General features: G+C 37.2%; 1 protein-coding gene across 1 annotated transcript; it reads right to left on the bottom strand.

Annotated features, from left to right (window-relative positions):
- Nucleotides 1-981: 981 nt before the first annotated feature.
- Nucleotides 982-10,088, bottom strand: arl6ip5b (ADP-ribosylation factor-like 6 interacting protein 5b). The gene is made up of 3 exons (XM_051880581.1): nt 9,837-10,088; nt 5,012-5,229; nt 982-1,910 (listed from the first exon to the last, which is right to left on the bottom strand). Exons 1-3 carry the CDS (start codon nt 10,013-10,015, stop codon nt 1,735-1,737), a joined length of 573 nt encoding a protein of 190 aa, XP_051736541.1. The 5' UTR covers nt 10,016-10,088; the 3' UTR covers nt 982-1,734.
- Between the last annotated feature and the right edge of the window lie 257 nt (nt 10,089-10,345).

The raw sequence follows: 10,345 nt of genomic DNA, 5'->3' as shown, positions 1-10,345 counted from the left end.
GTTCTCAACAAAGCTCGCGCTATTTTGCGGTAGATCATTAAACTGTTACGCTGCCTCAGAAGTCTGTCTGAAATCAGTTTAGTGAGGTGCCTTCATGCATAAACGCTGCCTTATAAGTCATGGCCTGAGAAGGCAGTGAGGCAACAAGTCAGCTTCCTAGGTTTTCGGATGCAGCCCCCCCAAAAAATGCAAATCATTGCTTAGTTTTTGAAAACGTTCAATGGGCATCTTTACACTGAAAATGCAGCACAGAAACCAAATCTGAAGCGGCATAAAATAACAAAAATGTGTATTTTATTTTAGACTTTTCCGACCAGTGACGAAAACAGTGCCATCTTGTGACGGGTAAAATTTACAGCAGCCATAAACCTGAGTGCGCAGCTCTGTTGTTTTATCCATTATAAAAGCCTGACGACGCTAAATGTGTTTAGTTTTCTGACAAAATAAATAACATATTAAAGTGTGGCAATAAATTAAATGGATCAACAAAAACAATAATTATAATAATACTAATAATATCCTCTGAGTTGTTTGAGGCAAGTAAATTGTGTTGTTATTTTACTGTTTTTATACTGTTTATATGACAGAACATATGATAATGTAGCCTAATATAGTCTACAGGCTTATATATTTAAAATGTTCAACTTCCATATAGTAGTGGTCTGGGTTCAAACATTCTGACTTGCAAAGTGAAGCATTCACGTGACTGGAAAGAAAATGAGCTTCGTTTTTCGTTAATCATGTTTCTCTGAAAACAATACTATAAGGTTTCACTGCATAATAGGAAGTGAAGGAAGGTTACTTGCAAAAAATATAATCTGCATGGAATCCATGGATGTCACAAAAATTTGTCCAGAAGGCAATAACTCTTTTAAGTACTTGAAATATCCTGGATGTTAATATGTAACAATCCCAATCCCAAACATACTGTACCTCAATTCAACCATGCATTACTTCAAAAGAAAAGACTGCTGCCTGAAATCTGATTTCTGCAAAAGCGGTTGTTTAATTGTACTCGCGCGTATCATGCCCAAAATTTTCCACATTCCACATTTATTAAATCTCTTCAAACCAGTGAGCAAACAGTAATTGAGCATTAATATGATATCAGAAGCATTTAAAGGTTTATTCACTGCTGAGGTTGTTAGCCAAAAAATAAACAAAACATGCAAAACTGTATTTTTCAGCAATAAATACACACTTCTCCTTCAGATATCTTATCAGCTCACATGAAAACAGTTCATTTCAATGTGCAATAGATGATTGACAATTGCTTTTGATAGAGGGGAAACAAGGTATAACCAAACCTATAATTTCTATAATGATTAATATTTCAAAGTGCCTTCAGTGACTCTGTTTATAGAAATCTATTGACGCTTAACAAAGCATACACTTTTTTTAATGCAAATTGCTTTGGTATAAAAACAAAAACATGCTAAATGTCAATGGAAGCTGCATATACAAAGGGAATGAGTTTATGATGTCTAGCTAAGACAACAGTTTGATAGACAGTCTTAGCAAGAACTAAAAACAGCATTTTAATAATCGGAGCATAGTTCCAATCATACTTTTTGGTGATGTGACAAACATATGCTTTTGGAATTTTGTCATACTTTGGTATTTAAAAGATATTTCCATTTTGGCATTTGGTTCTCAAACCAAGACCAAAACAAACAAAAAACAACTCAAGAAGAAACAGTGGCTGAATATCATTGACACTGATGTGTTTCATACTCAATCTTTCAGCTTGCTCTCCAAGAAATCTTGGATTTTGTTGATTTTTTCTTCTTGTTGATCCAGGAGATCCAGTATGACTCCCATGGGCGTCTTCTTTAGGCCAACACCCTCAATCTTGTTCTCCAACTTGTTCTTCATGCTGCGAAGTCTCAGAGAAGCATGGATAAGGATCACTGCAGGGGCGAAACACAAGACTTCTACTGAGTCTTCAGCAACAAAACCTCTCTTGATGAACAGAAACTGAACTCATGATAATAGTTTACATGCTATGAGACTGTACACTCAAAAAATTCTGTCATTAATTACTCACCCTCCTGTTGTTCTAAAACCGGTAAGACTCATCTTTGGAACACAAATAAATATCTTTTTGATGAAATCTGAGAAATTTCTGTCCCTACACAACTGACACTTTGACGCTTCAAAAAGTTTATAAAGTTTGTAAAATGAATCCATATGAACTAAGCGGTTTAGTCCAAATTTTCTGAAGAGACTCAATCGCTTTTTATGATGAATAGATTGAATTTAGGCTTTTATTCACATATAAACATTCATGGTAATACTTTACAATAAGGTTCACTGGTTAACATTACTACATTAGTTAACATAATAATAATGAACTGCACTTCTACACCATTTATTAATCTTTGTTAATGTTTCAACATTTACTAATACATTATTAAAATCTTGTTAACATTAGTTAGTGCACTGTGAACTAACATGAACAAACAATGAACAACTGTATTTTCATTAACTAACGTTAATGAAGATTAGTAAATACAGTAACAAAGTATTGCTCATGGTTGTTAGTCAATACATTAACTAATGTTAACAAATTAACCTTATTGTAAAGTGTTACCACATTCATCAACTCACACATAAGTTGTGGTAAATGGAAGCTCAATCATGTTCACTTGATGTGCGAGAACCAATGAGGTTCATTCTCGTGTGTTACACAGTATGTTTAAGCTTCAGCAAGAGGTTTGTTCTCACCCGTCAAGCCCCGTTTTGGTTGAGCATCTGTTTATGTTCGCTATGTTTATATGTGAATAAACGCCTAAATTCAATCTGTTCATCATATAAAGGGATTGAGTCTCATCAGAAAATTCAGTTCATATGTATGGATGTTTTACAGTCTCTTTATAAAGTGTCAGCTGTGTAGCTGTCTATGGACGGAAAGTAAGCTCTCAGATTTCATCAAAAAGATCTCCATTTGTGTTCTGAAGATAAACGAAAGTCTTACAGGTTTGGAACGACATAAGAGTTTGGAATTAATGACAGAATTTTTATTTTTGGGTGAACTGAGCTTAAGCCTATAGTCCCAGACTAAAATGGATGTTTGAGCTTATTTTAACTAAAAAACTTGCAGTGATATATCTTAAAATATGTCAGTGCCATTGTTTTGTCTCAAGATGCACACCAGTAATGTTTTTTTCCAAGGCATATTTATAAAAGCTACTTAAATATTCCAATTGAACTAAGGCCTAATCCTGGCTTAATCTAAGCCCTGTTTGTGAAACCAGGCCATGTAGTGATAAAGTGGAAGCTGCTTAGTTCTCAAGACATTTGGTTTATTTTATTTTTTTTTTATTTTTATTTTTTTTTCTTTAGTTTGTACAGAGTTATTTTTAAGATCCCATTACATTTTAGTAGTAGGGCAGACTGCTGTAAAAGGCTCCTGCAGTGATTTTAGGCAGGGATGTTGCCAAGAATCTGATCTGCTACTGTAAGCAAGTGCTAAATGGAATATACTGTAATTAGGTAATGATGTTTTGTGTTGCCTTAGTTACATACAAAACACTCTACTAGATCTCTGCCTGCTTTCCACAGTAACACAAAATACTCATGCGGCATGAGTATATCCTGAGTAAATAATAATCATGTTATAATCATCAAAAGAACTGAGGAAAGGTCTGTTATTATGAATGTCACTCACTGGCTCGCACTGATATAGTAGCTCAGATCCTCCAACATTACAGGGATAGTTAACACAAAAATGACAATTCTGTCATCATTTACTCTCCCTCCTATTGTTTCAAACCTATACGACTTCCTTCTGTTGAACACAAAAGATGTTTTGAAAAAAGTCTCAGTGTGCAATTTTCTTCAAAATAAATTCCTTTATGCACCAAGAATGTTAACTATAATGATAACTATATTAGCATTCACACCAGGGGACGATATTGTTCTGCTTTTTCTAAGCGCATTACAGGTTTGTCTTCTGCCGCTTTAAATTCTTGAGCCTGAAAGTGATTCCAATGATATTTTTATAGTTGTGGTGTGGACTCTGCTATTCTTTTATATTTAGAATGATTTTTAGAACAATATCATTATCGTTTTCATTATAGTTACCATCCTTGTGTGAATGGTTCTTTAGAATGACATGAGGGTGAGTAAATGATGATGACAGAATTTTCAGTTTTGGGTGAAAAACTGAAACCATTTAGGAAGCCATTTTCTTTCTTTTTTTTTTCATAGTATAATTGCTAGTTAAATGAGTTACTTTTGTCAAACATAATGAGATGCTAACAGTCATTACTGCTGTAAAAGAGAGCTGTATTATTCTAAATACCACTCATTTCTGGGTAACCTTCAACACTTTAGTTTGCAAAATGAACAAATTCTTCATTCTTAATAATAAAGGTGCTTTATTGGTATTGATGGTTCCATGAAGAACCTTTAACATCCATGGAACCTTTCCATTGCCCAAAAGGTTCTTTATAAGAATAAAGTTTTTACTCTAAGAAAAAAAAAAAACGGTTCTTTCAAGAACTGTACACTGATAGGTTCTCTGGGGAACTTCAGTGGCATCGCTGTGGTTCTCTTTTGGAACCTTTTTTTAATCTTTTTAAAGGCCAATTTACACCACACAGACAAACGCCAACAAACACGTTTGCTGGGTTTTGTTGGATCAATGTGTTACCCCTGTAGGCTTTGGTCGGGGTTTGTCAGTGTCTATTGGGGCAGTGTGAACATGACAGTTATTTTTCATAAAATTCTAAATCCACAGCCAACTTGTTTGTTGGTGTTTGTTGGCGTTTGTCTGTGCAGTGTGAATTGGCCTTAAAAGTGTGCGTGACAAATATGTACAGATTATTCCTACAATCAATGGCACTGGTGACAGAAATATTGTTTGTTTTGGGGGTGATGTTGCATCCACACTAGTAAGTGTCAGTAAAAAGTCCAAGGAAAGCTCCAAGCAAAACATAAACAGAAATTACATAGTGCACCTGTAATATAGCAGTGCAAATCCAGAAGATCTAATGCTAGTACTCACAGAGCATAGGTAATGTGATGCCAAAGACAAACACCATCACTCCTCCACACAAGGACAAAAGGAAGTAGCTGATTCCCATGACACCCACAACAAACAGGGTGGGATTTTTCTTCTTGAAGTTCTTGATCATGGCTTTATTCTCTCCAGCCCACACAGAGACCATGAAGACCAGAGCCACAACTGCCCCTCCAAGAAACATTCCCAATGGGTTCATAAAACTGAAAAATCCACACAAGTCATTTAATGCACAGCAATGACATTAATTAATCAATATTATTACTATTATAACATTGCGTTAAAGGTGCTGTATGTAATCTTTTTACTGTACTGTTTTTTACCTCCAACCAAATCAATGAGTGACATGACGAGTAAAGCTGCATTCACACTAGGGGTGAAACGGTTCTCGGTAAAAAAATCGAACCGTACCATTCTGCACACTCGGTTCGGCGCGCACTTGCACCGCGGTTCATCTCATTTCTGACGACGCATACGCATCTATAATATGGTTTGTAGAAAATAAATAAAACAGACAGACAGAGTTAGGCTAATGTATGTTTCTGTCGATGGATACGCATTCTGGATTCCCCTAAACTTTGTTCAGTGCAAGTGCCACATGCTCTATATGACCAGTCATTTACGCCTTCATCACCCGGGTGTTGATAGCGCCCTTGCATTCCTGCTGTCTGAATGTGTTTTTAATGTTAATCAAAAACAACAAAAGACAAGGAAATCACTCAGTGCTCATGACTGAATAGTAACTTAATAATTAATAATGATTGATCTTTACTTTATTTATACAGTGAAGATTACATGCAATGTTGTTTTACATTTTATTAGCTACTTTATTCAATTTCTGTACCTGAAAACTGGATGAAAAACCTGAAAAGCTTTATTTATTTGTATCTTTGCTTTACTGTATTTATTTGTGCTGTTTGATTATTTGTTCTTATTTTCTTTATTTTTATTTGACAGTAGTATTTTTTTTACCTGAACATAGCACATACCGAACCGTACAGAAACCGTGAGCCTAAAACCGTGATACAAACCGAACCGTGAGTAATCTGAACCGTTGCACCCCTTATTCACACTAGCAATGACAAAGCAACACGATCCCATTCATTTCAATGGAGAGCTGGCGATTTCCGGCGACACGAGCGACTATGACCGTTGACGACCTGATGGGGCGTGTCCAGTGATGCGACAAATTTGAGACATTTTCAACTTTATGCAAATGCAGAGTGACTTTAGGGAGCCAGTGGAGCGCATGTGATCTGTTGCTCTTTAGTGTCAAGGCAAAATGAAGAAGCTCATTTTATCGGTCAGCAACTGTCCTATAATTTAAGATATGTCTCCGTGTACATACGGTGGTACTCGCCGTGCTGACACCGAGCCTAAAAGGTTTCGTGAGCCCAGATAGACAGGCATTTGCCCTTTTGTTGCAGATAAATAGCCACGATGGCAAAGAGCACTCACTGTTTCTTGTTCATCTTTAATATTAGGCTTTTTATGTACTGATTCCATTTATATTTAGACTTTTCCTTCCAAAAGATTTGTTTGTAGTGGCAAGAAAACTGATTTGATATTCTCTTGATCTTGATATTCAACAATGTTTTTGATCTGCCTGCATTGTCACCATTGTATGCAAGCTGGATGATGACATCACTGTTTTCTCCAGAGCCGATGTATAGATGAATTAACTAAATTAATATCTATTGATTTTTACAAAGGAATGAATCAATACTGAACTTACTTAAGCTGGACAATGACACCATTTTCTTCTAGGGCTGCTGTGCAGCCAGAATTATTTGCCAGTTAGCCTATCACTGTAAAGCTGCTTTGACAAAATCTGCATTGTAAAAAGCACTATATAATAAATAAAGGTGACTTGACTTGACTTGATTTGTTGACTACAAGTTACAACATGGAGTAACATCCGTGAATGTCATTCATAAACGTTACTAGGCAACCTTGGTGAAGTGTGAACGCAGCTTAATACCAGATTTTGTCAGCCGCTTGTTTTTACAGCCCCATCCATCCTGAAATCTCATCTTGAGTCTTTGACTAGATCATTATTGCTGTGATTATTATGTTTCTAGAATGTTATATGGATGGCAACAGTTCTTCTAACCCTAGTTGATGGAGTGTGTAGATTTTCATTTCTTAAACAACCATGTAGGAAGACACATCATTGCCATATTCCAGGATGACAATGTCAAGATTCATCAGGCTGTGAAAGAATGTGTGAAAGAATGGTTGGGAGGAAGCATGAAGAATCATTTTCACATATGAATTGACACCCCAGACTTTAAATTCATTTAAAGTCTTTGGGATGTGCTGGAGGAGACTTTACAGAGTGTTTGACTCTTGCATTGTCAATACAAGATCTTGACCAAAAATTGATGTACCTCTTGATGGATATCACAATATTTATTTCCATCAAGAGGTGCATGAAAATGAATTCAATTAGGGTTAGAGGAACTGTTGCCAAACATACAAAATGCTAGAAACAACAATCACCGCAATAATGATCCAATCATAGACTCTTAAGCATGTTCCTATTAAAATCTATAGTCTTTGTTAAAATCCAAACAGCGTCTTTTTTTTTTTTTTGGGCCAACAGTGTGTGTGTGTGTGTGTGTGTGTGTGTGTGTGTATATATATATATACAGTGGGTACGGAAAGTTTTCAGACCCCCTTAAATTTTTCACTCTTTGTTATATTGCAGCCATTTGCTAAAATCATTTAAGTTCATTTTTTTCCCCCATTAATGTACACACAGCACCCCATATTGACAGAAAAACACAGAATTGTTGACATTTTTGCAGATTTATTAAAAAAGAAAAACTGAAATATCACATGGTCCTAAGTATTCAGACCCTTTGCTGTGACACTCATATATTTAACTCAGGTGCTGTCCATTTCTTCTGATCATCCTTGAGATGGTTCTACACCTTCATTTGAGTCCGGCTGTGTTTGATTATACTGATTGGACTTGATTAGGAAAGTCACACACCTGTCTATATAAGACCTTACAGCTCACAGTGCATGTCAGAGCAAATGAGAATCATGAGGTCAAAGGAACTGCCTGAAGAGCTCAGAGACAGAATTGTGGCAAGGCACAGATCTGGCCAAGGTTACAAAAAAATTTCTGCTGCACTTAAGGTTCCTAAGAGCACAGTGGCCTCCATAATCCTTAAATGGAAGACGTTTGGGACGACCAGAACCCTTCCTAGAGCTGGCCGTCCGGCCAAACTGAGCTATCAGGGGAGAAGAGCCTTGGTGAGAGAGGTAAAGAAGAACACAAAGATCACTGTGGCTGAGCTCCAGAGATGCAGTCGGGAGATGGGAGAAAGTTGTAGAAAGTCAACCATCACTGCAGCCCTCCACCAGTCGGGGCTTTATGGCAGAGTGGCCCGATGGAAGCCTCTCCTCAGTGCAAGACACATGAAAAAACACCTGAAGGACTCTAAGATGGTGAGAAATAAGATTCTCTAGTCTGATGAGACCAAGATAGAACTTTTTGGCCTTAATTCTAAGCGGTATGTGTGGAGAAAACCAGGCACTGCTCATCACCTGTCCAATACAGTCCCAACAGTGAAGCATGGTGGTGGCAGCATCATGCTGTGGGGGTGTTTTTCAGCTGCAGGGACAGGACGACTGGTTGCAATCGAGGGAAAGATGAATGCGGCCAAGTACAGGGATATCCTGGACGAAAACCTTCTCCAGAGTGCTCAGGACCTCAGACTGGGCCGAAGGTTTACCTTCCAACAAGACAATGACCCTAAGCACACAGCTAAAATAACGAAGGACTGGCTTCACAACAACTCCGTGACTGTTCTTGAATGGCCCAGCCAGAGCCCTGACTTAAACCCAACTGAGCATCTCTGGAGAGACCTAAAAATGGCTGTCCACCAACGTTTACCATCCAACCTGACAGAACTGAAGAGGATCTGCAAGGAGGAATGGCAGAGGATCCCCAAATCCAGGTGTGAAAAACTTGTTGCATCTTTCCCAAAAAGACTCATGACTATATTAGATCAAAAGGGTGCTTCTACTAAATACTGAGCAAAGGTCTGAATACTTTGGACCATGTGATATTTCAGTTTTTCTTTTTTAATAAATCTGCAAAAATGTCAACAATTCTGTGTTTTTCTGTCAATATAGGGTGCTGTGTGTACATTAATGAGGAAAAAAAAATGAACTTAAATGATTTTAGCAAATGGCTACAATATAACAAAGAGTGAAAAATTTAAGGGGGTCTGAATACTTTCCGTACCCACTGTATATATATATATAGTTCAAAATTTAAACCAGATACTTGTTTAAGTATGCTTTTGAACTATATTTTGAACTTGCAGTGGTCAATCAGGATTTATTCTGCGGAATACATGAAAAACATTTCTAGTTTGGCCCTAAATGTATTAGCGCAGTACAACAGTCGGTACCGTTGCTCACATAGCAAGTGACTCACCGATTCCAGACAGCTGAAAAACAAAAGGCCTGTGAGGTTGACATGACAATAAACACTACTCAAAACAGGGTGGGTCCACGTTAAACACGTTCCATAGACGAACAAGAAGCATTTCACGTGTCTTGTTGATAACAAGTATGCAGTGTTTTTCTGATTCACTATTTTAAATCCTGTCTTTAACGTTCTGATTTGAACTAATGCTTTGCCACTGCATTAAATGGAGGATAGTTTGCTCTAGCCAAGTTGGGTGTGACATTTATGCATGCTTTTTATATGATGTAGGCCTATGCACATATTAAATGATGTATACACTAACAAATATAAATGATTAAGATATTGAAGATCTTTACCTACCCGACAATCAGAAATACGACGATGGCGGCAGCAAAGTAATTAGTCTGAAAATAAAGCAGATTGCTGATTACTCTGTTATTCCATTTGCTTAAATCAGACACATCAGGTTTGGAGAATCGGTCAACACCAGGGAAAAAATCATCCCATGGTCTCAGCGGTGCGAGTTCCATCCCTGCCATGATGCTTTCCGATCATTGACAGCTCCGATGCCAACCAGAAAGAGCAATGACACATATGGATAGAACGGCAATTCTCATGATCCAGAGATACAAGTGGGCGGAGTTATCGGCCCGAAAACTGTCTGGGATTAGTCAAGTTAGTACGATGGATCAAAATAATAATTATCCTGTTCCCACTATATATTGTGGATTTCCAGTTCAGTAGATGTTAACGTTTTTCAGTGTCATTATTCAGGTTATTATTTATCATTGATCAATTATTACTTTGACTCAGTTCAACAGTTTCGATGCCACGTGGTACGAATTACTTTTCTTCGCGCTGTCAAGATG

Source organism: Ctenopharyngodon idella, chromosome 22 (assembly GCF_019924925.1).
Source record: "Ctenopharyngodon idella isolate HZGC_01 chromosome 22, HZGC01, whole genome shotgun sequence".
NCBI classification, from domain to species: Eukaryota; Metazoa; Chordata; class Actinopteri; order Cypriniformes; family Xenocyprididae; genus Ctenopharyngodon; species Ctenopharyngodon idella.
This window is presented reverse-complemented; position numbering and strand designations above follow the sequence as displayed.